The following is a 27,501-nucleotide window of genomic DNA, read 5'->3' as shown; positions in this document are numbered from 1 at the left end:
CATCGCGTGTGCGTACGAATGTGCGTCGGGGCCACTCCTCGGAAGGGGCGGGGCGTTCCTGGTCACGTGAAAGGGGAACGGAGGCTGGCCGCGGAGAGACTGGGGGTACTGCGGCTCTCGCTCGGGAGGGCCTCGTTTGGGATCTCGCAGGGCCGAACTCTACTCACTCCTAAGATTAATCGGTGCGGAGGCAGCGGGGCGCCGAGGAGCCTACCTCGTGTGGCCCTGTTGGGTGGGCTCTCGGGCTGAATTGGTTTCCCTCCCGCCCCGCGTTTCACGGGTTCTCTGTGCGGGACCGTTAAACCTGTAGCCCCTGCAGACGGGATTGTAGGCCACGCCAGTGCTGCATGCGAAATCTCCCTGGTGGCCCTGCTTCGAGTGGGAACTTGGGCGCACGTCCCCAACCCGGCACCGGCACACGCGTTATTACTCGTTAACACTGCCTTCTGATGGAAATCCCCACTGTACATCGTCTGCTTTTGAAAAATCTGGAATCTAACTGCCTGCTTCTCAGCTCTCATTTTAACCACCCCCCAATCCCACCCCCAGGCCGGTTTTTAACCTGCTAATGGAAAAGCTCCTACCCGGGGTCGAGTGTGGGAGAGTAAGGCTTCTGAGATGGTCTCCAGCTCCAGGGCCTCCAGGACTGGTCGCGTGACCTTGGACTGCGTCTCCTTGTTCTTTGAGTCCCTGTATTTCGCTTGTCTGGTGGCGGCGCTAATAAATCCCGCCCTGCAGAAAAGATGGCCCTGGAGGTGATGGCTTTCGGTTGCCCTGTAGAATATTACCAGTTATGGCATCTTACCCTAAACTTCTCTAAGTGCCTCTAAGAATCCGGCTCCTCAGAATCGGCTTCTGAACCACCGTCGCTACCTGCCGCGGGTTCCTCTGTGTCGTGAGAGAATAGCGTCTTTAACTTCGTGAAACAAACCTGCTCAGGTGCCAGCTCTGTCCTTTACCATTGTTTGCTTGCCTTACATCACTGTGGTGGTTTAGTCACTAACGTGTCCGACTCTGCGACCCCATGAACTGTAGCCAGCCAGATTGCTCTGTCCATTAGATTTCCCAGGCAAGAATACCGGAGTGGGCTGCCATTTCCTTCTCCAGAGGATCTTCTCCCAACTCAGGGATGGAACTTGGTTGGCAGGCGAATTCTTTTTCGCTGAGCCAGCCAGGAAGCCCCTCCAGTCACTAGGTATATCTTTAATCCACAGCCTCTTTCCAGAACTGCTTGAACTGCTGGCCTCTTGTGAAGGTTAATTTAGTGAAAACTAGGTAATCATTTTATCCACTAAACCAGGCAGATTAGAAAGCAGAGGTTTGCAGTATGTTGACAGCAAATGATCCCTGGGTTGGGAAGATCCCCTGGAGGAAGGCATGGCAACCCACTCCAGTATTCTTGCCTGGAGAATCTCCGTGGACAGAGGAACTTGGCGGGCTACAGTCCATGGGTTTGCAAAGAGTCGGACATGACTGAGCAACTAAGCACAGCACACAGCAAACAAGTAAAGGGGGTCTTACTTCTGACACTCTTATCCTGAGGTATGAATATGTCCGTATAATTGATCTTTTAAATGTGCCTGATGAGGATGCCGGAACCACCCACTCCCTGCAGTATAAGCGCAAAGTCCTAGCCACTGGACCACCAGGGAATTCCCTGCAACACACTTTGCTTTGTTACCAGAAGGTGAGAATAACCTAAGCAATAGTGTGTTGGAACAAGCCTGGCTCTTCACGCTTGTTAAAATATTTGCTCTGTGTAGGCATGTTATGCTGGACCGAAGCTTCCACCCAAGCTGACCCTTGAGCAACATGGGGGTTGGGGCGCCAACTCCCTGCATACTTGAAAATCTGAATATAACCTTTGACTTACTGCAAACTCAACTACTGTTGACCAGAAGCCTTACCCATAATATAGTCTTTAACACATATTGTATTTCTATGAATTATACACTGTATTCTTAACAATAAAGTAAGCTAGACAAAAGAAAATATTATTAAGAAAATCATAGGGGACTTCCCTGGAGAAGGCAATGGCACCCCACTCCAGAACTCTTGCCTGGAAAATCCCATGGATGGAGGAGCCTGGTAGGCTGTAGTCCATGGGGTCGCTAAGAGTCAAACACAACTGAATTGACTTAGCAGCAACAGGGGACTTCCCTGGTGGTCCAGTGGCTAAGACTCTGTGCTCCCAATGCAGGGGCCCAAGGTAGATCCCTGATCAGGGAAATAGATCCCACATGATGCAACTAAAGATCCCACGTGCTGCAGCTAAGACTTGGTGCAGCCTAAATATTTTTTTAAGAAAATCATAAGGAAGAGAAAATACATTTACTAGCACTGTATTGTAATTATTGATAGCCCAAGTTTACATGGTTTACAAGGTGACTTATCGGTCTCTCGGTATCTACATCAATATTGTCTTATATGATCCAAAACACTGTAGATGTTACCCACACAGTTTAAAGTTCTGCTGTTAAGAGTAGACTGTACTTTCAAAGCAGGAATTGACAGCCCAGCTCAGCTGTCAATACATAATTTCACTGCTTACATGTCCAGATTAATGTTTCAATTCTTATCAGAAACCTCCATCACATTTCAACTAAGGAGTGCAGTCATATATATTGTTTTAACCGTTCTACTGCTGGGAAAACTAAGGCCCAGCCTGCTAAGTTAAAGTAACCTCCAACACAGCAAGGGGTAAAAGCTGCCCCACTCTGAGTCCCTGAAAAACTGTATTTATATGGCTTACCATGCCCTTTGTCCCAGGGCTAGTGGTCACTCAGGTGGACCTGCCTGTTAGGTTAGGGTTCAGCCCACTGTCTCATTTCCCACTGTCTCCAAATTTGGGAGAGGGATTTATCTCACCTGATTAGACTAATCTCAAGGAGGGCTGGCCTGTGTCTATTTTGTCCCCAGGGCTCCAGTGTGGTGTGCCTGGATGTCCAGACCAAGAGGGCAGGAGGAACACAGAAACACGCGGCTCACGCCAGAGTGGTGGGCAAGACAGGAACAGCTGCACCTGAGGAGCCTGCCTTCCTCTTCCCTGAACCCTTATTGGACTCAGGATGTAGATGATCAAGGCAGCTTATCTTGTCTGGGATAGGTGGAGGTTTGGGTGCAGTGCTTCTGGGCTGGGCTAGGTTTCCATGAGTCATCACCACAGGAGTTGATGTCCCAGATCCTAGGGACTGTCCCCAAAGAGCAATTTCCTACCAGAAACTACATCTATCACCTGGTATGAAATGGCAAACACTGTTCCTTTGTAGGCACAAGCATCTCTAACCCACCCAGCCAGGCAGGGCATCCTACTAAACACCACCCGGTCCCCACCCAGGCAGACCTGGGACTCCACACGACTGGCATCTGACATTTTGGCCTCACCTTCCTGATGCAGGCACTGTTTCAGTGGCTGGATTGAGCAGTGAACAGGACAGATAGTGCTGCTCTCACAGAGCGTGTGTTCCAGAGAAGGGCAATAAGACAATTGCAGGTTTTTTAATTACTGTGATTCAAATAAAATGAGGCAAAGTAGCAGAGTTAGTGGGTGATGGATTTACCAGGTGACTGGAAGAAGGTACCACGTGAATTGTGAGAAGAGGTGGCCACAGTAACACCCCAGGTTCCAGGAACAAGGGACAGGTAGGGTGGAGACTGCCAGGTGAACAGGGGATTGGCACAATCAAGGGACAGAAAGCCAGCCTGGTTACAGAATCCAGAATGTGAACCAGAGGGAGAGTGGGAGAAGGAGTGAGCTGAGCCAGATCATAAAAGGTCTTACAGACTATGATGTACAAGCTGGGTTTAGAAAAAGAGGAACCAGAGATCAAATTGCCAATATCCATCGAATCATAGCAAAAGCAAGAGAATTCCAGAAAAACATCTGCTTCATTGACTATTCGAAGGCCTTTGTGTGGATCACAACAAACTGGAAAATTCTTAAAAAGCGATGGAAATACCAAAACACCTTACCTGCCTCCTGAGAAACCTGTATGCAGGTCAAGAAGCAACAGTTAGAACTGGACATGAAACAATGGACTCGTTCAAAATTGGGAAAGAAATACATCAAGGCTATATATTGTCACCCTGCTTATTTAGCTTGTATGCAAAGTACATCATGCAAAAGGCTGGGCTGGATGAATCACAAGCTGGAATCGAGATTGCCAGGAGAAATATCAACCACCTCAGATATGCAGATGATACCGCTCTAATGACAGAAATTGAAGAAGATCTAAAGAGCTTCTTGATGGGGGTGAGAGAGGAGAGTGAAAAAGCTGACTTAAAACTCAACATTAAAAAATAAAAATAAGATCATGACATCTGGCCCCATCACTTCATGGCAAATAGAAGGGAGAAAAGTGGAAACAGTGACAGACTTTATTTTGTTGGGTTCCGAAATCACTGCAAACGATGTCTGCAGCCATGAGATTAAAAAACACTTGCTCCTTGGAAGAAAAGGTATGACAAATCTAGGCAGCATATCAAAAAGCAGAGACATTACTTTGCCAACAAAGGTCTGTTTAGTCAAAGCTATGGTTTTTCCAGTAGTCATGTATGGATGTGAGAGTTGGACTATAAAGAAAGCTGAGTGCCAAAGAATTGCTGAAGAATTAAGGCTTTTGAACTCATGTTGGAGAAGACTCTTGAGTCCCTTGGACAGCAAGGAGATCCAACCAATCCATCCTAAAGGAAATCAGTCCTGAATATTCATTGGAAGGACTGATGCTGAAGCTGAAACTGCAATACTTGGGCCACCTGATGTGAAGAACTGACTCATTTGAAAAGACCCTGATGCTGGGAAAGATTGAAGACGGGAGGAGAAGGGGACAACAGAGGATGAGATGGTTGGATGGCATCACCGACTCAGTGGACATGAGTTTGAATAAACTCCAGGAGCTGGTGATGGCCAGGGAGGCCTGGTGTGCTGCAGTCCATGGGGTTGCAAATAGTTGGACACAACTAAGTGACTGAACTGAACTGAATAGAGACAAAAAGCAATTTGGTGGTTGCCAGGTAATGAGGGAGGAGCTGCTTAATGGACACAAGGTTGTTTTTTTTTTTTTTTTTTTTGAGTGAAAGAATGTTTTAGAACTCAATAGAGGAGATGGTTGCAGAGCATTGTGAATGCACTAAATGCCACTGAGCTGTTCACTTTAAAATGGTTAATTTTATGTTATGTGAATTTCACCTCAATTAACAAACATTTTTAAAAAATATATCTGTGCTTGAGCCCAGGAGTTCTGAGCTGTAACACATTATGCCTATATAGGCATAATATATGCCTATATTATGCCTAAATTTGGCATCAATATCATGACCTCTTGAGAGCAGAGGACCACCTGGTTGCCTAAGGAGGGGTGAGTTGGCCCAGGTCAGAAACAGAGCAGGTCAAAACTCCCCTGCTGATCAATAGTGAGACTGCGCTTGTGAATAACCACTGCACTCCAGCCTGGGCAATTCAGCACAACCCCACTGTAAGATAAAAAAAAAAAAAAAAAAGAATGATTTGATTTCCTTGAGTTAAATCTGAGATGCCTAGGTATCCAGGGAGTTGTTAGGTAGGCAGTTGCATGTTCAAATGTGAGACAGAAGCAGGGAATGAGCAGTGTCACCCTTCCTGTGGAAATTGCTGCTTCCTGATTTCCCCTGGCCCACGCTTTGCACTGATGCAGGCCAGGGTTGGAGTGAGGGGGTCCATGCTCCCACGCAGAGGCCTTTGAGCCACACCCAGCCCAGCCCTAGATGCCTGCTCAGGTGGCCAGCTCACCTGTTGAAAACCTGTTTAGAATGCCTCAGTAGAAATCCTGGGGTCAGGACTTCCCTGGTGGTCCAGTGGCTAAGCCTCCACACTCCCAACGCAGGGGCCTGGGTTTGATCCCTGGTCAGGGAATTGGATCCCACACACAGCCATAAAGATCTCTTGAGCCACAAGTAAGACCTGATACAGCCAAAACCACAGAAGCCCTGGGATCCTCCTGAGCATTAGCTTGAAGAGCAAAGAGGCATCTCTTCCCCCCACTTATGATGCCCTTGTCATCCATTTGGCTGCTACCCATGCAGGGTACTGGGCTGGAGGTCCCCATCTTAAACCTGAACCCCTGTCCTTGGGTACTCTGTGCTGTGAACTTGCACTTTATTCTTACGGGGCCTGTCCTGTAGCACCTGGTTCCAGCATCTCCATTCCAAGGCAAACCCAGAACACCCCCCACAACTCCCTACATTCTGTGGATAAGGTGACGCCCAGAGGCCCTCCACAGAGCTAGCAGGACATTCACAATGTCCATCTGTTTCTCACCCTGTGCTCCTTTCTTGATTGCAGCCCTGGGCCCTGCTCACCAGGTGGGGCTTTCCTGGTGCCTCCCAGCCCTTTGGAATTCCTCTGGAGATGCTCTTCCCACTGAACCAGGTTACCAAAGTACCACCTGGTTGACCCTAGAAGTGTGTACCCAGCTAGGGTCTCATGTCATACAGAATAACTATCAGTTGGATCCTCCTGATGCCCCTGTAGTGACTCAGAAATGGTTTTTGCCTTCAGAAAGCTCACAGTCTTTGGGGGCCTGGGGCTTCCTCAACTCTGTTCTTGTAACTCGAGGAATTTCTGTTTTTAACAGAGGTTTAGTGAGGCTTTAGCCACCTTAATTCCATCGGCCGACTGCCTCTTTTACTTGGAAGGACAACATTTTGACATTTTTGAATAACTATCTAGAATTTTCTGTGCACCAGGCATGGAGAGAAGTGCTTTCCCACCATGAGCAGAAGCCACTGCTATTTTTCTCCACTGGAAAAATAAAAAAGTTGAGACTTATGGGTTTAAATAGCCTGGCCCAGAGGTTAGCTGCTGTGCAGCAGGGTTGGGACTCTGATCCAAGAACTTGTGTCCTTGTCTGAGGTCAGATCTGTGTTCTTACCTGCTCTGCCCTGAGCGGCTGGAGTCCCAGCTCTCATACTCACCAGGAGGAGGAGTCTTGGGTTCTGGTTGCTGTCTCTCCATCAATTAGCTGTGTGACCTTGGGAACCTGCCTGGTCAGAAGGATGATCCTAAAGATCCTTCTTACTCATATAGGTCCTGGAACTATGGTTGTCCCTTCTTTCTTGTCTATCATCTGCATCAGTGCGAACCAGGCACCCAATGTTTATTTATTCACCCAACCTGTATTCATGGAGCATCACTCAGAGTGAGGACACAGCAGAAAACAAGAAAGGAAAGAAGTATTGTCCTCTGGGTCAGGCTTGTCATAGAGAGTCAGGCAAAAAGCAGATAAATAATTAGAATACATAATATGTCAGGGAGCAGTGAGGCCAATAGAGAAAAATGAAACAGGGAAATGGGGAGGGGAAGTAGTGTGGGAAGTCTATGATTTTAAACAGTGGCTGCAAAGCCCTCTCTGGGAAGGTGGCCCTTGAGTGAAGTCCTGAAAGAGGTGAAAGAAAGAGCACTGCAGGCCAAAGGAATAGCAGGTGCAAAGGCCCTGGGGCTGACATGTGCCTGGAGCCATCCGAGACTAGCAAGGAGGCCCCATACGAGGAGCAGGTGAATGCTAATGAGATTAGCAAACACCAGGAAATCAGGGCCTAGCATGTGGGGTGGGGTGAGGACTTGAGGATTGGAAATTTGAGCAAAGGAAATGATACAACCTGACTCATCCTCTAGCAACACAGGAGGCTCTGCTGGCTGTGTTGAGAACTCACTATGAGGGGCATGGAGAAAGCAGCTAGGAGGTCATTGCAGCTGTCCTGGTAGGCGCCGATCAGATCACAGTAGTACAAATGGCAAGAGTGATCAGATTCTGGATACGTCTTAACATAGAAGAACCAAGACTTTCATTTAAATCTAAGTAGTAAGTACCCATGTTGATTTTAGATGGATCTATTGGGACTATTTAGATACTTCCCAGAATTGCTAATGTGAGTTTACCCTAAACTTCCTAGGATCTTTCTGGAGAATTATGGGCTGACTATTCATATATAAGATTCCATCTGCCCCAAGATTTTCCATCATTTTCTCAACCACCACCTTCTGTGGGTTGACCAGATACACAGGCAGTTCTCGGAAGGTTCCTGTGGTTCTGGCAAAGGCAAACACACCCTTTATACCCATCCTCCCTGCTGTGGGAACGTATTGGAGTTTCAGTGATGTGTGGAGGCTTGAGTGAGGTGCTGCTTCTGTAGGCAGGGCCCAGACAGATGCACCTGTCAAACCTGCTCTTCTGCTGCTGCTCAGGTGAGACTGTAGCCGGTCAGCTATCGCTTCTCAGGAACGACGAAGGCAAGTGTACAGAGTCTACCTCTAGGAGAGCAGGTCAGCATACCCAGGGAGGGTGGACAGGACAGGCATGGGGTCCAAGAGCTGTTTGTGGGGCAGGGGGGAATGGGAAGAGGGGGGAATGGAAAGGGCTGGCTTCCTCCTTATAAGGCATGGAGGTGTGCCAGGTTTGAGGACAAGAGGGGAAATCAGCTTGTTGCATTTTGTTTGGTTAAATTACTCAAACATCTTCTGGCTGCTAAGGAAGACAGTACAAGCCATGCTGGATGAGAGAAGTGTTCTGTTTAGTACTCTTATCTCAGCATCATTACCCAGGATGAAAGAAAAGGAAGGTTTCTAAGTTCAGGTGTAAAGACCAGGTCTTCCATCGTGGCTCAGTGGTAAAGAATCCTCCTGCCAATGCAGGAGATGCAGGTTCAATCTTTGGGTCAGGAAAATCCACTGGAGAAGGAAATGGCAATCCACTCCAGCAGTCTTACCTGGGAAATCCCATGGACAGAGGAACCCGGCAAGCAACCCGACTCTTTTATGGGGTCATAAAAGAGTTGGACATGACTCAGCGATTATACAACAACAACAATAAAATAAAACCAACTGCTTCCTGTTGGTGGTAAGGGCAAAGCCAGACATTTACGATGACACTTTGGTGCGGGATGTTAGCTGAGGGGTGCAAGGGAGCACCCCATTTGTGTTTGGTGACCTTCTGCCTCACTCACCATGTTTGTGGGTCATCAATTCCCTTAAGCTTCCTGTAACCTACTCCCCCTATTCTGGAGTCTTGCATGTGCCTCTGTGTACGTGTGTATATGTGGGTACATATGTGTGTTCACTGCTCCTTCTCCCCTACTTCACAGGCAGGCAAAAATCTGTGCCCTGGGCTATGAGAAGAATATTGACATGGGGAAATAGGAGGACCCACATCTTAGAGGCTTAGGGCTCTTATGATTTAAGACTCCCTCTAGAGTTACTGTAGGGTTAGAAGAGGATTTTATAGAGTTTAGACTATCCTTAAGGATCTCCGGGCTAAATTTTCTTTACTGTTAGAGCTAACCCCTACTTACGTTGAGGCTAAGTTGCCAGGAAACTCCCACCTTTTAAATTCCCATTTGGGGACCTGTCTTAAGCTGCTTCACTGCATGAAGCAAGGACTAGCGTGGCTTCTACTCGATTATACCTACTTATACGCACACCCTGGGGTGGCTGACAGGTCCCAGGAGTCAGGGGCAGTTGCTTGAGGTTTGAGAGTCCCAGAGAGGTCTGTCTTCAGCTGTCCTGGTAAGGCAGCTTGTCGCTTGAGCTGGCCCTGATTTTCCGAGTTCCCTTTGGTGGAAGTGGGATTCTGTGAACAGACAGGCAGTCCTTGGGAGTCCTACAATGCTATGGGCATGAGGGGACAGGAGTGGCAGTTGAGCCAGAAGGCGCTCCCAGGACAGGAGCGTGTCACCCACTATGACCCAGCCTTGGGAAGGCTTCCCAGCGAGACCCTGTCAACAGGGCATCCATGGAGACCTGGGTATCTGGAGCTCCCAGAGTTTGAGTTGCAATCTGGAGAGGCAACCCCCTGCCCCCGGCCCCAACCCTTGGCGACTATATCATATAATATCAGACAGCACGCCAGGGTGTAATTGGCTAAAAATAGAAGTCAATATTCCATGAGCCCAAGTATTTTGGTCACTGTCTCCTTGGAGCTAACTAATCCAGGCCATTGACTCCGATCAAAGGAGGGCATTTAGGGTCATTGTTCAGGGCTGGTGTATTTATTTCTCATGTTTTTGAACCTTTAGGCTCAGGCTCGATTTGTATTAAGACGGATATTTTATAAGAAATTTGTGGGGAAACACAGGATTTTATAAATGTGCTCCACTCTTCTTTATGAAGTGCATGTTAAGAAATCCTGTTTTGGGGTTAAGAAGCAGTTTCTTTCCTCATTGATGCAAAACTGGGCCAACCAAGTCTTCTTTCCCCATGTCTCTGCCTTTTCCAGAAGTTACTTCAGCCAGCGCCTGTCATCCTGGTCTGCTCCCATTCTCTCTGTGCCCGGCACACAAGGGTTGGCTCTTCCTCCTAGAACTGAGGGAAAGCAAAAGAGGGGATGCCTCTGCTGGTCTCTGATCGTTGGTCACCTGAACTGTGTCATTTTGAGAGAGAAAGGCAGGGGCTGCCATGAATAATTACGTTTAGGCAAGAAGTGTCCCGGGTGCTCTGGGGCTGATGGGCACCTTATCTGTGATAATTTCCTTCTCTATTTGATCAACCGAATTGATTATTTTCTGAAACAATGAGTTTATGGTTTTTATTGAACCTAGGCTCACTCATTCTAAAAAGTTTAATCAATTAAAGAAAATTGATTTCCTAAAATTCTACCACCACAAATAGCATCAGTGAACAGCATTCCAAAATCTACCTGCTTTCTTTCTCTGTCTTTTTCTGTGTTTCTCTGTTTCTGTCTCTCTGTCTCTTTGTATTTCTCTCTCTCCATCTTTCTCTCTCTTTCTTTCTCTCCTACACATTTGAGTGCGCGTATGTGCTCGCGCGCGCGCACACACACACACACACACACCAAATGAGAGAAAGATGGACAGATTAGATGGATGGATGAACTAAAATATAGACTGAGGGACTGCTAGAGAGACAGACGCACGGACATCATTCCATAAACATGAGACCATAAACATTACTGACAATGTTACACATTTTTTTAATGTGGACCATTTTTAAAGTGTTTATCGAATTTGCTACAATATTGCTTCTGTTTTATGTTTTGGTTTTTTGGCCATGAGGCATGTGGGATCTTAGCTTCCTGACCAGGAATTGAACCTGAACCTGTTGCATGAGAAGGCAAAATCCTAACCACTGAACCACCAGGGAAGTCCCCACCTGTTTTAAAAGCAAAATTTTAGCTTTACTTACATTTAAGATTATGGTTGAATTGCTAAATGCAATATAAACATTTCCAAGAACAATTACTTCTTTAAAAATTCCTGCTAAAGTTAAGAGATTACGAAAACCATGACAAGGTAGAGACTTTATTTAAAATCTACCTGCTTCCGTGGAGATGCGGTTCTGTCACTGGCAGTTCTGAGCCTCTTGGCAACACTTCATCCGTTTTGGGGCTCATCTGATATTCTGACATTTCTCAAAACTTTGGGGAGAAACTTGTTTACCTTTCCGTTGTTTGTGTTTTGTGGCTGCAGGTTTTTTGTTGTTCTTGTTTGTTTGTTTACATTTTTTGACTCACTTTGCAAGGTTCTCGAAGAGAGATTGTGAGTTTCTTCCTTCAGCACCTTTCCCATTTGGACTGGTTCTATGTGTGGAATCTGACCCAGAGCCTTTGCACTGGACACGGTGAGAGCTGCAGCACTCACAAGGTTGTCCTCTGAAAAAGCACCAGGGGAACCCCTTGCCTAGGCACCCTGGCACCCGTGTAACACAGTCCTGGTGGTAGTGGGGTTGACTGAGGGGAATGGGATGCTGGACTGAACCAGTGTAGGGGTGGAGTAGGGGGGCTTCCTAGGTGGCGCTGGTGGTAAAGAATCTGCCAATGCTGCCAATGCAGGAGATGCAAAGACACAGCTTTGATCTCTGGGTCAGGAAGATTCCCCGGAGGGGGGCGTGGCAACCCGCTCCAGTATTCTTGCCTGGGAAATCCCATGGACAGAGCAGCCTGTTGGGCTACAGTCCATGGGGTCACAATGAGTTGGACATGACTAAAGCAACTAAGCATGCACACACATGGGTGGAACAGAGGAGGCCGGCAGGGAACACAAATCGGCTGAGGGCAGAAGCACTCAGCTGGATCGGGGCCTCCGGAGCAGGGGATGGGTGCTTGGCTGGGGGCGAAGGGCTGTCACGTGCCTGCAGATTCAGCCTCTTTTGGCCAAGCACTGGGGCTGGGCACCTGATAGATTATTGCTGCCACACCTGGTTTTCAGAAGGATAGGCAGGGCCTGAGAAAACAAAGACTATGGCCTTTTGAGGCAGGGCTGGATGGGGCTGGGAAGGACTGCTCCTGGAATTGATCCTCTGTCCTGGGTCCTTGGGTGGGTCCCGGTTGACCAGTTAAAGCCTGCCCTGGCCCCAGGTCACCAGTCTGGCAGCCATAGAGAAGATGCGTCTCATTTGGCCCTCCATCTCTTGACAAGCCCACCCACCTCTAGGTGCCAAGAAGTGAATGCTTATTACCCGAGTGACATCTAAAAGAGAACCTCACAGAAGGGCGTTGATCATCACAAAAGAATCGCTTGGGTGAGATAGGAATTTAGGCATAAATTACATAATGAGGGCCTGGAGACCCCTTGATCATGCAAATCAGGGCCAGTTTCATGGATGTAACCTGTCCCTAGGACCCTGTGCTTGGTCTAACACTCTGCTGTCACTGTCTAGAACTTCTGGAAACTTTTAAAACTAGGGGCCCATGTTTTCATTTTGTACTGGGCTCTGTGGATTGCACAGCTGGTCCTGATGCAAGGTAGGTCATCCCGATTTGAAAGGCCAAACCAAAGAGATGCAGACTTCTACTGGGTAGAGATCCCAGGAGCTCGTGAGCCTTCCATTCAAGTGTGTAGTTGACTGCTTGGACGTGGCCAGGCACTCCAGGACTTGAGCCAGTTTCCAAATTCCCTTTGCACATATGTATTAGTTTTCCAAGGCTGCCATAATAAATTACCACACCGCATGGCTTAAAATGACAGAAATGTATTTGCCCTGAGTTCTGAAAACCAGAAATTCAAAATCCAGGTGCCAGCAGGTCCAGACTCCATCTGAAGGTCTCAGGGAGAATCTGCTCAATGCCTTTCTCTGAGCCTCAGGTATTGCTTGCAATCTTTGGTGACCCTTGGCTTCTATGAGCATCACTCTGATCTCTGCCTTGGTTGTCACATGACTTCTCCCTGTAAGTCTGTCTCTGGATTGCTTCTCTTCTTATAAGGTCACTAAGTCATAAGGGCAAAGGCAATGGCACCCCACTCCAGTACTCTTGCCTGGAAAATCCCATGGATGGAGGAGCCTGGTAGGCTGCAGTCCATGGGGTTGCTAAGAGTCGGACACGACTGAGCGACTTCACTTTCACTTTTCACTTTCATGCATCGGATAAGGAAATGGCAACCCACTCCAGTGTTCTTGGCTGGAGAATCCCAGGGATGGGGGAGCCTGGTGGGCTGCCGTCTATGGGGTCGCACAGAGTCGGACACGACTGAAGCGACTTAGCAGCAGCAGCAGCAGCAAGTCATAAGGGATTCAAGGCCCCACCCTAACAACTTTATCTTGATCACATCTGCCATGATTTCCAAATAAAACCACATTCATAGGTACTAGGAGTGAGGACTTCAACATATAAAACCCTAATTCATGGACAAAGTTCAACCTATAAAACCCTGATTCCTAAGCATCCATCAACTGTTCCCTGAAGAAACCAGGAATGAACCACCTAAGGGCAGGACTCCTATTCTTGGCTTGCTCCCTCTTCTTCCTCAACCAGTGAGATCCCCATGCCCCTTTCCCACCCACAACTGTTGGCAAATCCGTCCTTCTGAGTACAAGACTTAGGGGAAGGGTATCAGTGGAGTCTGGCCCCATGGTGACAAAGATACTGTGTGACTATTGCACCTGCGCATTCTCCTTGGTCTCCTAGGGGTCAAAGCTCACTTTCCTTCTACAAGCCTGCTTCCAAGCCCCAAGGAAGCTTTTATAGTTCCTGAGCAGACGATAGGGATCAAAGATGTGTCGAATTGTTTCCTGGAACAGTTTGCATTAGTCTTTGGTGCCGAAACTCAGTTTCTGTGCAAGTCATGTGGCTTGAGATAGATATGAGATCATCTTCGCACGGGTTTTCAGGCTATTCTCGCCCAGCCCTGTCCTGCCGGCACCACACCTGGCCTCAGAGGGGACCCGGGATCCCATCCCACGGCGAGGAGTGCCTGCGAAAACGAATGTGAGCAGTTTTTGGTGAGTCCTCGCTAAAGATGGGGCCCCTCGCGTGGATTGTAGGGGGCTGTCCATGGGGACAGGACCCTCCAGTGACCATCTCCTTGTTTTCTTAGTTTACAAGGGTTGATTTGCTGTAGTTTTCAAGCATTTGTCATATATAGACCTCTTAAAGAGGTATTTGAGGGATTGCCCTGGTGGTCCAGTGGTTAAGACTCTGAGTTTCCAAGCAGGGGGACAGGTTCAATCCCTGGTCGGGAAACTAAGATCCCACATGCCGTGTGGTACAGCCAAAAGCTTTTTTTAAAATACAGGTATTTGACTCCAGCTGCTCCACCTTGCCATTCCAAATGAAAAGAACCAAATCATAGGAATTCTCAGGTCTGAGAGAAACTCTCCCGCCTGTGCTCAAGGTGATGTACACGGACAGTCACTGTGGCACTGCGTGTGTTGGAGAAAAAGGTGAAACAACCTAAGGCCCATCCACAGGAGCACCGACTGTGGTTTCTTAGTATAATTGAATTCAGTACACAGTTTAAAAATAGATCAAGCTGCATGTATCCATTTGCTAAACCTCAAAAAACAGGCTGAGGAACTTCCTTGGCTATCCAGTGGTTAAGACTTGGGCTGTCACTGCCATGGACCCGGATCTGATCCCTGGTGGGGGAACTAAGATCCCACAAGCCACATGGTATGGCAAAAAGAAACAACAAAAAAATAAACAGGCTGAGTGTAGAGCCATGCCCAGCACCACACTGTTTATGGGGTTCCCGGGGGCATATGACAAGATGCCCTGTGTTATTTTGGACACACTCATATGCATCACATGGTCCAGAAGTTACCTGTGGGAAGAGAGCAAGGGACAGGACCTGGAGACAACAGAACTGGGCTGTCTCTAACTGTGTGTCCTTAAAAAGGAGACCAGGTACAAAGTGTTAAGATGGGTTGAATCTGTGTGACTGGTATATGGATATTTTAAATCATTTGCAGGACGTTTTTAGGATGCTTAAAACAGGCTGCAGGTTAAAAGCATCTTATTTAGATGTATCAGTGGGCTAGTGACTTTGTGCCAGGGTTGGAGGGAGGAGAGGGGCTCAGGTGAGGGCACACCTGTGGAGGTGACTCATTACAAAGCCAGGGAGCATCTGGAGTGGGTTCTGTGGCTGGCAGTCTGGGCAGGGGGTCCTCTGAGGTCCTCTTAACATAAGGTCTTGTGCTTGGATGTGATTGTGTCTCCCCTTTCCCCAATCACCCTTTCATGAGATATTAACCTCACAGATATACTGTCTGTTTATGCACATCTGTGCTTTATATGGGCTTCTTAGGTGGCGCTAGCGGTAAAGAACTTGCCTGCCAAAGCAAGAGACGTTAGAGACCTGGGTTCGATCCCTGGGTCAGAGAGATCCCCTGTAGGAGGAAACGGCAACCCACTCTAGTACACAGAAGAGTAAGAATTTTTGCTCAAGAATCGATTTCTGACCCCTTGGGGGCTCTGTCACACCTATTAAGAATGCACGTTCTAGATCCATCTGGTTTGTTTTGTTTTTTCAATGAGACAGATTTTTATTTTATTTTTTGTTTATTTGGCTGTACCAGGCCTTAGCTGTAGTATGCAGGATCTTTAGTTGTAGCATGTGGGATCTAGTTCCCTGACCAGGGATTGAACCTGGGCCCCCTGCATTGGGAGCACAGAGTCTTAACCACTGAACCGCCAGGGAAAGCCCCATCCATATGGTTTGTAATGTCACCCTCATTCAGTACACCCATTCCCCAGGCCAGGAGCAGCTTCCTGAGATTTAAAGGCAAATCCAGTCTCCTGAATTCAAAAGAAACCCCGTTCTGCTTGCTCTGCTCCTGGGTTGAGGGATTGACTTGATATCAACAAGAAGGATGGACAGCATCCTCCTGCTGGTCACAGGACACCTGGGCCAGAGCGAGTGTCATGACCTCTCTGAATTGGTCATTTCCTCCCTACTGCTGACTTGGGGAAGAGGGTTTGGATGGAAAGACCTCCTGGACAGGAAGCTGTGTCTCTCTGACCCCAGCCCTCCGTGGCCACCCTTCCCATCCAGGGTCCTGAGGCCGGGCCATGGCAGAGCTGTGCCGCACGGACTCCTCGCTGACCTCCCTGGATGAGGAGGTGTTGTGGGAGATGATGGAGGACCACCGCTGCAGGATTGTACGCAGCATCTTCCCCAGCCGTCTCACCCCCTACCTGCGCCAGGCCAAGGTGCTGGACCAGCTGGATGAGGAGGAGGTGCTGCACAGCCCCAGGTTCAACAACACGGCCATGAGAGTCGGTGAGGACCTGTGTCCCAGCCCACTGCAGAGCCAGCTTGGCGCAGGTGGTGCTGGAAAGGCCTGTGTGAGGGCAGGGGGTGAAGGACCTTGAGGTGACCTGAGGTCAGGTCATGGGACTGGGTTAGTGCCCCAGAAATGCCACCACAGATGACTACAGACTGGGTGGCTTAAAACTGCAGAAGCATCTTCTTTCACACCGTGGAGGCCAAAAGCCTGAAATCAAGGTGTCAGAAGGGCTGAACTCCCTCTGAAGGCTCTAGGGGAGAAAACCGTTGCCTTTTTCTGCTTCTGGTGGCCCCAGCATCCTTGGTTTGTGGCTACATCACTGCAGTCTCTGCCTCTATCATCACATGTCCTTCTTTCTGTCTTTTCCTTTTTTGTCTAAGAATGTTTGTGATTGGATTTATGGCCTACCTGCATAACTCAGGAGGACCTCCTCTTGAGATCCTTACCTTAATTACATCTGCAAAGCCTTTTCTGAACAAGGTCCCATTGGCAGTTTCCAAGTGGACATAACTTTGGGGGCCACAACTCAACCCACTCCAGATGTCTTTGGAGCTGATTCTGATTGTCTGACTAGCTGTGTTTATTTGTTCAAAAACAGGAAAGCTTCATCATATGAAGTTGTTAGGAGAATGGAATGAGTTACTCTTTATCAGATACTCATCTCAAAGCCTGGGCCTTCAAAAACAGGCAGTAAGTGGTAGCTATCAATATGCTAGTATTTGTGCCTGTTGCCTAATGACCATTACATAGGGGAGAAATTAATTCAAGCTGAGAGTGATGGGATCTAGGTGGGCTCGGAAGGCCCGAGCCTCTCTGGGACTGGACCCTGGGCACTGCTACTTGCTTCTTTCCTCCCACCTGCTTTGTACATGTGTGTACGCATGTGTCCACAACACACCTGGGAGAGGTCTGGAGAGCAACGATTATCCCTTTGAGTCTTTTATTCTCAACTCTTAGCACTTGGGTTGTAGCAGTTCCTCAACAAATATCAGCCTGACCCCTTTCGAGTCTGACCACCATCATGGAAGTAGTAAATTGACCCTGGAAAACTGCTTTGACCTCCTGATTCCTAGATGTGCAAGGATGACCACCACCCTGCTGTACTCTGCTTCCTTCATGGAAGCCCAGCCAGTACCTGGCTAGCTATGACTGTTCTCTCTCCCAAGGGTACTTGCTGGATTTGCTAAAGACTCGAGGCAAGAATGGGGCCATTGCCTTCCTGGAGAGCCTGAAGTTCCACAACCCTGATGTCTACACCCTGGTCACCGGCCTGCAGCCCAGCGTGGACTTCACAAACTTCAGTGGTGAGATCTGGTGATATAACCAGGGGTGAGGAGGTGTCCCTCCTTGACTGTAGGCTGTTCCAAACTGGGCAGACATTCCTGTCCCTGTGCTCCAACCACACCCCCCAGACTGTGGGGGGTGAGGAGACCCTCCACACAAACACTAACCCTAGTCAGGGTGGGTAGGCAGAGTCCATGACCTTGGGTTATAAATGAAAAGCTTTGTTTCTAACTATCCAACACCAAGAGCAGACCCCTCACAGGGCATGAAACCTGCATCTGCGAGGCGCAGGCAAAGAGGTAGTGTGTCCTTTCCTAGAAAACCTTTACCTTGAGGTGCTTGAGGCAGAAGGGAACCGGTCCCCACTCGGTCCTGCCCAGTCCCGCCCAGCTCTGGCTCTTGGGAGGGGCCAGTGGTGGGAAAAAGGAGAGGAGCTGCTAAGTAAAGACTTATACCGGCCAGGTGGGAGACGAAGTCTTGTTTATTAACTGAGTCATTTTAGGCTTCTCTAGAGGAGCTGTTGAGAGATTTAGGTATTTGAAGGGGCAGGGCGACATCACTCAAAACTGTTGGTAAGAAAGTGTTTCAGCCTATTTGTCATCACAGCCCCTATTTATGGGATTCAGGGTTCTGTTATACAGATTCATGTTCTTTGTTATGTTTTCCTTAGGATGACATGAGAATGAACATCGAGCAAGGTTCAGCTGATGGTGGCAGGGGATGGGGAGTTAGGTTTAAACAGCCAGGTCCCACAGGGAAGCCAAGAAAGGGGACAGAAATCACCTGTCATGCTATTTATTTAACCAAAATATTGAGTCCTATTGAGCCTGGAAGCATTTACGGTGACCCACAGATTAGGGTGGGGGCCCTGCTTGAGAGTGTGGGTGCAGGAAGCAAGACCCTGCAGGACGAGGAGCCCTTGGCCTACCTGCCCTGTCCCTCAGGGCTCATGGAGACGTCCAAGCTGACCGAGTGCCTGGCTGGAGCCATTGGGAGCCTGCAGGAGGAGCTGAGCCAGGAAAAGGGGCAGAAGGAGGCACTGCTGCGGCAGTGCCAGCAGCTGCAGGAGCGCCTGGACCAGGCCGAGGCCCACGCTGAAGGCCTGCGTCAACTGGAGGCCGACCACAGCCGCATGAAGCGCGAGGTCAGTGCCCACTTCCACGAGGTGCTGAAGCTGAAGGACGAGATGCTGAGTCTCTCGCTGCACTACAGCAACGCGCTGCAGGAGAAGGAGCTGGCCACCACACGCTGCCGCAGCCTGCAGGAAGAGGTAACAGCTCGGGGTGCCCATCCTGACCTGCTGCTCCCCACTCTGGGCCTTCGCACTTGCTGGCCTATCTCCTGGAACCCCTACTCCCACTCCCTGCAACACCCCTGCAGGAAACTTCTCCACCAGGGTCCCCTCGAATACGCTATGTGGTCTCAAGTCCACCCTGCCTTGCAATCACCTGGTCTGTGAAGTGCCCACGATGGGGAGCCCTCCTCCCCGTCCTACCTCTGGGGGACTGTCTGGCTATTCTGGGAGTGGTGGCTGTTACGGAATAGTGGAACCACCCAGCCCTGCTCCCCTCCAACTGCATCAGTAACCAAAGGGACTTCTATTGTCTCCTTTATCTTTCTCAGCTGGTCCTGGATACAGATGGGAGAACAGGAATGTTACTAGTGAAGCCCCCTCAGACCCCAACAGTCTTTTACTCATATTTCTGTTGGGGATAATTATTGTATCTTCTTATTGATCTACAAGAGTTCTTTATGGAAGATAGTCATTCCTTGTCATTTTGGCATTTGCTTTTAACTATGGCATTGTTTGATTTTAGTTTTCTAAATTTTATTTGGAAAGAATTTTGAATTTACCCAAAAACATACAGATAAACATACAAATACATCCACATACCTTTTCTTTTTTTTTTTTTAATTAAAAATTTAATTAAGTATACATGTGTTCCCCATCCTGAACCCTCCTCCCTCCTCCCTCCCCATACCATCCCTCTGGGTCGTCCCAGTGCACCAGCCCCAAGCATCCAGCATCGTGCACTGAACCTGGACTGGCATCTCGTTTCATACCTGACATTTCACATGTTTCAATGCCATTCTCCCAAATCTTCCCACCCTCTCCCTCTCCCACAGAGTCCGTAAGCCTGTTCTATACATCAGTGTCTCTTTTGCTGTATCGTATACAGGGTTATCGTTACCATCTTTCTAAATTCCATATATATGCGTTAGTATACTGTATTGGTGTTTTTCCTTCTGGCTTACTTCACTCTGTATAATAGGCTCCAGTTTCATCCACCTCATTAGAACTGATTCAAATGTATTCTTTTTAATGGCTGAGTAATACTCCATTGTGTATCTGTACCACAGCTTTCTTATCCATTCATCTGCTGCACATACCTTTTCTTTATCACTGTGCTCTCTCTCTTTTTCTCCCCATGCGTACACACACTTTTTCCTGAACTACTTGAGTTGAACGCATCATGGTCCTTTACCCCCAAACATTTTGATGTATATTTCCTAAAAATAGGATATTCTCTTATATAATTGTGGTGCAGTTGCCAACTTCATAAAATTACAGTCATATAACCCTTAAATCTACTATATGTGTTCCAGTTTTATAGTTGACCTAAAGTACATTCTTTATGGCATTTTCCCTCTAGTCCAGGATCAGGTATTGCACCAAAGTTGACAAAGTACTCTTACTATTACTCCCTGCAGCTGGGGGGTATGGGAGAGGTGTTTTAAGGCCAGCAAGCACCCTAGCTTCATGTTGACACCTCCCCCTGGACTTGGCCTGACCAGTGATTCTTGCCTGAGCACATCTTTACTCTGGTGGCTGCAAAATGATGAGCCCCATCTCCAGTGCTCCCCCTGGTGACCAGTTGGCCCTCAGCATCCTGACTGTGAGAGGTAGCCTTTCCTTTCCCCACTTGTGCATCTGTTATTGGCACAGATGCGTGGATTCCTATCTCCAATAATCTGTAACATGTTATTGTCTTTGGTTTGGTGCTCAAAGTGTCCTAGATTTGGCAGTGGGAACCCCTTCAATATGTTGTGTCCTGGGACATGACATGCCGTTGAGTTTTCTTAGCACTGACTTTCTTTGCATCATCACAAGATATTCCAGGATCATCTCATACCCACTCCACCTCAGCTCCAAAGTCAACCCTTTCTTCAAGGGGCCCCAGTTCCTTTCAGTGACCACTGGGCTCTAGGTGTGCTCATTGCTACTGGGGTGTCTTTGCTCCTCAGCCGTTTTAGCAGAGAGGACTAGGAAACATGCACATAGATACACAAGTACACACACCTACAGACATGCGTAGGCACATATGCATGCAGGTATGCATGGACACACACATGTGCAGAGTTTAGAAATCATGAGTTCACACCCAAACCTCTAATTCCGGTAGATCCCCCGGGGTTTCTTCTTGCTGCCTCCCACTTCACCTGACATGTTTAGTGGAATGTGGAAAGGCGGAGAAGCAGGGCCATGCTGGAGGAGGCTTAGTGGCCATTCATCCCTGGCTGCACTGGCTGTCAGATCCAAGAGCTGATGGCAAGGGCTCCTTTCTCTGTTCCTGGGGACCTCAGCTCAGTGATTTAACCCCTACACCTCCCAGTAAGATAAAGCTAAAATGCTTTTATCATCCTACAGGGACTATTCGTTAGGTAAAACCCTTTATGGATTTTGAAATCTTGGGAGAGGGACCTTTTTGAGTATGAAAAGCATCATCACAAAGGAGAAAGGCTGAGGACCACACCCGGCTCCTGGTCTAGTGGAGAAACAGCAGTGACCTTCTCCTCCTCCTTCTCCTCTCTGGCAGCTGTATCTGATGAAGCAAGAGCTGCAGCGAGAGAAGATGTCTTCTTCCTGTGAGCGGGAATTTCGAGAGCGGTCCCTGAAGATGGCCAGCGACCTGGAGCCTGGAGACGAGGAGCTGAGCCGCCTGAAGGAGGAGAATGAGAGGCTCCGCTCCCTGACCTTCAGCCTGGTGGGTCCTGGTGCCCCCAAGGTTCAACTTCCTGCCCTGGTCTCCCCCCAAGGCTCAGCTTCCTTCCCTGGTGGCCAGCAGGTAGTGTCACTGGCCTTGGCCTGTGGCTTCCAGACTGTGGGATTTCTGACAGGTGGTTCCACTGAGGTGTAGCTAAGGTCTGGGTGAGATGAAACCTAGTGACTCGTCCTCACCACCCCTTCTCACACCCCTCCTTCCTGTTCTTTCCAGACCCCGTATGCTGGCAAAATTGAAAGCTATTGTGCATGTATTCAAAAGTCTTAGCTCGTTTGCTGCTGCTATGTTGTTTTGGAGTAAATAGAGGCTGATTATAATTGATGAGATTAGCTTTAAGGTTATGGAAGGGGGGAACTTTCTGCCTGCAAAATATTCCACCATCCTGCTCAGGCAGGCACGGGGGAGTGAGGAACTGTAAGATGCAGAGAAGTTCGTGTCGCCAGCACCCTGAAATTATGCAAATCATCTGCCTCTCCTCTGCAATAGGTATCAATAAATACCTATTTTTTGAACTAGCCCTTCGACAGACGTTCATGGGGTGTGGGTCACCCGGCCTGAACTGTGCCATCGTTCAGAAAAGTGAGCGTGAAGAGGGAATGCCTCAGCCCTTGATATTCGCCCTCCTGGAAGCCTCTGCCTTTGGATCTATTGGGAGCAGGCTGAAACTGCCAAAAAGAAGGAGGCGCTATACTACCCTCAGAGGCTTTCAGCTTCCTGTACTTTGTCTTCTAGCCACGCTCACGTGGACCCGAAATGCATGTTCCCCATTTTGATTGCTGACCTTGCCTTTTTTCCTGCCTGACGTGCAGTAATAAAGCTAAATCCGTCCCCACACCCGGACTCGAAGCTTCCTGCCTCCTGTCCTGGGGACGAGATGATGGGGATGTTTCCCTGGGGCCTTTGGGGAGGTCAGGGTCCCTGGGCTGACATCTCTTTGTGCCAGGCGGAGAAGGACATTCTGGAACAGAATCTGGACGAGGCCTTGGAGAGCAGGCAGGAGCTGGTGGACCGCATCCACTCTCTGAGGGAGCGGGCGGTGGCCGCTGAGAGACAGCGAAAGCAGGTGACACTGCTGGGCCGTGTTTAGGGGCCGGGCTGCTTGGATGAGGAAGCAGATTCTTTAATCTATACTGAGCTTAAAACCAACTTTGCCCAAGAAATGCATTGGCCTGTTTGCTTATTCCTTTGTCAAACTAGACTGGACACCAATTCAGAATCCAATGCTAAAGGCCACGTCCACTTTGTGGGGTGATGAGAAAATAGGTCAGGCAAACAAGCGATTAAAACAGAGTGATTTCCAGTGCGTGGGGGCCCCAGGGTGAGAGCCAGGGATTTATTTAGTTGCTGTAAAAAGCAAGGGGAGGATGAGAGAAAGGAGACAGTGGAAGAGAATGAGGTGGGCAGAGGGAAAATAGGTATGCCTTTTGGGACATGGAATAAACAAAACACAATTTGACATGCATGACCCATGCATATTTTGATGATCAAATTAAAATATAATCAACACAGTAACTCTAGATGCACCTGAAATCTAGCACTTAAGAAATGAGCGTCAATTCACCTTATTTCCTCTTGAGAACCACCTCCCTCACTTCTCCCCGAGGCTCCCCCACCCCCATCCTCAGCCCTACCCGCGGAGTCACTGACCTCCGTGGGCCATGTTTGTCCCCCTCCGTCCAGTACTGGGAAGAGAAGGAGCAGACCCTGCTCCAGTTCCAGAAAACCAAGGTGGACTGTGAAATCTACAAGGAGAAGATGAATGCCCTGCAGAGCCAAGTGGTCGAGCTGCAGAAGGAACGAGACCAGGTACCCAGCGGGAGGAGTGAGGGGCTGGCCTGGGTGCCGGGCTGAGGGGCTCCGAGGACCGAAGGTGCAGTCCCCGAGGGGTCTCAGGAGGGTTGGGAAGGCCACTCTGGGTGTGGCTTATTGCTGGCTAGCCAGGTCACCTGACCTCAATGGCAGCAGGTTCCAGACTTGAGGTCTCTCTCCTTGGTCCCCAGGATGTTTCTCAGCTCCCCGCCACTGTTACCTGTTGCCATGCCTGCTGTACATCATCTTCCCTCCTTTCATTTCTAGCAGGAGGTGTTTGTGTGTACCCCCTTATTGACTGTTACTGAAACTGCTCGCTTTTACATGAATCATAAATGGTGGTAAGCCACAGAACAAGCTGTGTGTGTTGCACACCAGAGAGTCCAGGGTAAACACAGGCCAGAAACAGGGGCTTTCTCTGGCTGGACTCCTGCGACACACCCTCTTTATCCTCTGGACATTGATCCTTTCTGTCTTCCATCTCGGCTCCCAGGCCTACTCGGCGAGGGATGGAGCCCAGATGGAGATTTCTCAGAACCTGACCGAGAAGGACGCCCTCCGCAGGAAGGTGTTTGAGCTGATGGACCAGGTCTGCGAGCTGCGCCAGCAGGTCCAGCGGCTGCGGGTGCAGGCCGACTCATCACCGGGGGTGAGCGCTGCTGGGGGTAGGATGCAGGTGTCAGGGCAGACCCGAGCCAGCCGCACGGGCCTGCTGGCACCACCGGATTCAGCTCTGTCCACAGTGCTGGCTCCTGTGAGGTGTAGTGTGATCAAAGGTTGATGGTATCCAGTGGGGTGAGCTGAGTCTGCTTCTGCATCTCTTTTTATGCTAATACTATGCAAGTCATAGAAGGGTTAGCTTGGTGGAAGGTTCTGGAACCTGGAATGTGCGGCACTCAATGAAGAAAGCAAGCTTAGGAAGCTGTGCAGGTAGTCACTTGGTCTAGTGGGTGATGTCTTCCTGGGATGCTTGAAAGTAAACTACCTGAGAGCTGAGTGATAGAAACGAAGGAAGCTGCATTCTCAAAGAACTAAAATTACTGTAAAACCTCTAATTATGGTCTTGCCAGCAGCTCCAGTTCCAGACACCCTGGTGGGTGGGCAAGACTCTAGAGGTGCCCAGGGACACCTGGGAAGCACAGCCAGACCCTCCCTTCCCTAAGAAGGGGTCCCAGCCGTTCTTCCCTCCCCCACTTGCCACATCAAACATGTTAAAAAATATATACATATGCATGGAAAAGAGACTGACGAATAGATAGCAAACTGCTGGCTGCTCTATTTCTGAGTGTGGGAGGATGGGTCAATTTTACTTTCTTCTCTAATTGGCCTATTCCTCCCCACCAATGTTCTTTGTGGACTATGTATAGATATACATATAGTATCTATTATTTGTATAACCAGGAGAGAATAACATGTATTATCCAAAGGGGATAAAATGCGGTCACCAAGCTGGTTGTTGCATGTCCCATTGGTGGCCAGCTCCCACAGCACCAGTTGTCCCAGGCTGGGAGAAGGGGACATAAATGTTTTGCCTTGAAGCCCAAGAAAGGAAACCACTCAGGAAGCTGGAGATACAGGGGTTGCGACTCGGTAGAAACTCCAAGAGCAACCTAGGATATTCCCCGAATTAACCAGCCTGTCTGGGTCTTTGGCAGCCCAAGCAGGAGGTGGGGGCCAGGGAGCCCTGTCCGAAGGGGAAGCAGCGGCTGGTGCGTATGTTTGCCCTCTGCCCGCGGGATGACAGCAACGGCAGCTCCTCTGAGGTATGGCCGGTGCCTCCACCACTGCTGGGGCTGGACCAGACCTCGTCTATCAGGACAGAAGAGGGTCTGACATGTAGGAGATGCTTAAAGATGTTAAAGAAAGGCTTATCAAGTGAACAGGGGAGCTGCAGCTGGATCTACATATTTCACCTGCATCCTCCAGTTCCACGCTCTGCATCTTGCATGTTTCCACCCCGTCAGCACGTGACCCTCACTAGCCAACAACTTAGCCTCTCTGGCCTCGGTTGCTTTATATGTAAAGTGGGACAGTGCGTGTGCTCAGATGCTCAGTCACATCTGACTCTGTGTGGCCCCCGTGGACTGTAGCCCACCAGACCCCTCTGTCTATGGGATTCACCAGGCAAGGTTACTGGAATAGATTGCCATTTCCTTCTCTAGGGGATCTTCCCGGCCCAGGGATCAAACCTGTATCTCTTATGTCTCCTGCATTGGCAGGCACATTACTTACCACTAGCACCACCTGGGACACCCCAAAGTGGGACAGTGCTACCCACCAGAGAGATTTATCATTAAGAGCTAAGTGATACAGGTGACTTCTTTGGTGGTCCAGTGGTTAAGATTCTGCACTTCCACTGCAGGGGGGTGTGGACTCAGATCCCATATGTGAAAGGGTGGCCAAAAAACTTAACAAATAAAGAACGAAGCAACGTAAAATCTAGAAGTAGCTAATAGAGTACCCAACACAGAGTAGGTGCTCAAGTAATGTGGCTTGGCTCTTTGCTCCTCCTTCCCCTCCTCTTGCCTCCTCTACCCTGTCAGTGGGAGGCTGTGGCTTATTATCATTACACTCTACACAGTAGAGGCAACAGGGATAGTGTCCCAGGGGATCCCCATGAGAGCCCCGTGGTGACTTCTGCTGTGTCCTCCTCCAGTCTCAGCTCTGGTCTGACCTGAGTGCCACATCCAGCCGAGAGCTGGTGGACAGCTTCCGCTCCAGCAGCCCTGCGCCTCCCAGCCAGCAATCCCTGTGCAAGCGGGCCACAGAGGACTTCTGGGAAGACCTATGCTCTTCCAGGTAGAGTGGGGCTGTGGACAGGATCAGGTGGCTCCAGCTGCCCGTGGCTCCCTGGGACATTGACTTCCATCTTCTTATGCTTTGCAGCGGCTGCCCAGAAATCCTGGAGGTGGACCAGGGAGGCTCCCTGGGTGCTAAGAAGAGCAATGCAGACTTGGATTTTGAGATTGTAGACCGGGCAGGTGAGTGTACCCCCAAACCTCTGCAGCCACCCCACCACCCCTAGCTGGGCTGGCAGAGCCAGGAAGGAGAAGACAGGGATTTTCAGGGAGGCAGGTGATACACCCCAGGGGAGGGGCAGAGAGGAGTGAACCTGACTCCTGCCCTAACCTGAGCTTCTGGGAAAATCCAGACAGCCTGGCAGTTCAAACCAGTGTCCAGATGTGCTGTGTTTACTGACTTTCCTTTTGTTTTCACCTGGAGGCTAAAGGAGTTGCATTCACCTCCACATCCAGCTCAGCATAAAGTTCAGATAGCTCCAGACACACACGTCCTCTCTCTGTCCTTCCCTGCTCTGACCCACGGACACTTGGGCCTCCCAGTGATACCAGAGGGCAACCGGCTTCCATCCTCACTGCTCCTCGCTGAGGTGCCTGCTGGGAACATTTCTGCCGCATGCTGGCACCTGAGACATTCCCATTTCTCCTGTGGCTTATTCCTCATATTTGTCACTTAACTGGTCCTGTCTCCTTCTCAAGGCACAGGCCCCTCACGGGCCTTGCCCCCCGCCTTGGGCCTTGCACAGAGCGGGAGCTTAGCATCTTGTCTGAATTTCACCTCACGGCCTCCAGGGAGTGCATGTATCCCCACGCTGTCACCTGGCAGTCCCTTCAGGACTGATGGCCTCAGGCTTTCTGTGGGTCACGTGACCAGAAACCTTGCCTCTTACAAATTCATTGCCATTTTTATTTATAACAGAGGCTCCACCCCAGATATAACCAACCTGGATGTGAGATCACAAACAGGATGAGTCAATGCTCTTTTTTTTTCCTTTTGTCATGACTGTGCACCAAGTCCTGGTTTATCAAATACATTGGGAGTGTATAATTTCACTTGGCTTTGACTGTGAGCACGAGTGTATGTTTATCTGTGAGCTGGGCACAGGCTGCCTGC

At 49.2% G+C, this 27,501-nt stretch overlaps 1 protein-coding gene and 1 non-coding gene across 4 annotated transcripts in view; one reads left to right on the top strand and one right to left on the bottom strand.

Moving 5' to 3' along the window:
- Window positions 1-57: 57 nt before the first annotated feature.
- Window positions 58-27,501, top strand: part of CARD14 (caspase recruitment domain family member 14) — a 37,436-nt gene continuing 9,992 nt past the window's right edge. The window contains exons 1-12 of one of the 3 annotated variants that reach the window (XM_070773932.1): window positions 58-182; window positions 550-14,206; window positions 16,258-16,485; window positions 17,659-17,796; window positions 18,721-19,046; window positions 21,595-21,762; window positions 22,724-22,843; window positions 23,461-23,586; window positions 24,083-24,238; window positions 25,245-25,352; window positions 26,246-26,388; window positions 26,476-26,570. In XM_070773932.1, the coding sequence (XP_070630033.1) occupies window positions 16,275-16,485; window positions 17,659-17,796; window positions 18,721-19,046; window positions 21,595-21,762; window positions 22,724-22,843; window positions 23,461-23,586; window positions 24,083-24,238; window positions 25,245-25,352; window positions 26,246-26,388; window positions 26,476-26,570 (1,591 nt within the window). In that variant the 5' untranslated portion in view covers window positions 58-182; window positions 550-14,206; window positions 16,258-16,274. Of the gene's footprint in view, window positions 14,207-16,257; window positions 16,486-17,658; window positions 17,797-18,720; window positions 19,047-21,594; window positions 21,763-22,723; window positions 22,844-23,460; window positions 23,587-24,082; window positions 24,239-25,244; window positions 25,353-26,245; window positions 26,389-26,475; window positions 26,571-27,501 lie in introns of all 3 variants that reach the window. The other 2 variants (XM_070773931.1, XM_070773933.1) reach the window with 2 other exon arrangements.
- On the bottom strand, window positions 15,831-15,903 carry TRNAG-CCC (transfer RNA glycine (anticodon CCC)). The gene has a single exon. It is a non-coding gene; the product is annotated as a tRNA-Gly (tRNA).

This window comes from Bos indicus, chromosome 19 (genome assembly GCF_029378745.1).
Source record: "Bos indicus isolate NIAB-ARS_2022 breed Sahiwal x Tharparkar chromosome 19, NIAB-ARS_B.indTharparkar_mat_pri_1.0, whole genome shotgun sequence".
NCBI classification, from domain to species: domain Eukaryota; kingdom Metazoa; phylum Chordata; class Mammalia; order Artiodactyla; family Bovidae; genus Bos; species Bos indicus.
The sequence above is the reverse complement of the archived record's forward strand: the minus strand, read 5'-3'. Positions and strand labels throughout refer to the sequence as shown.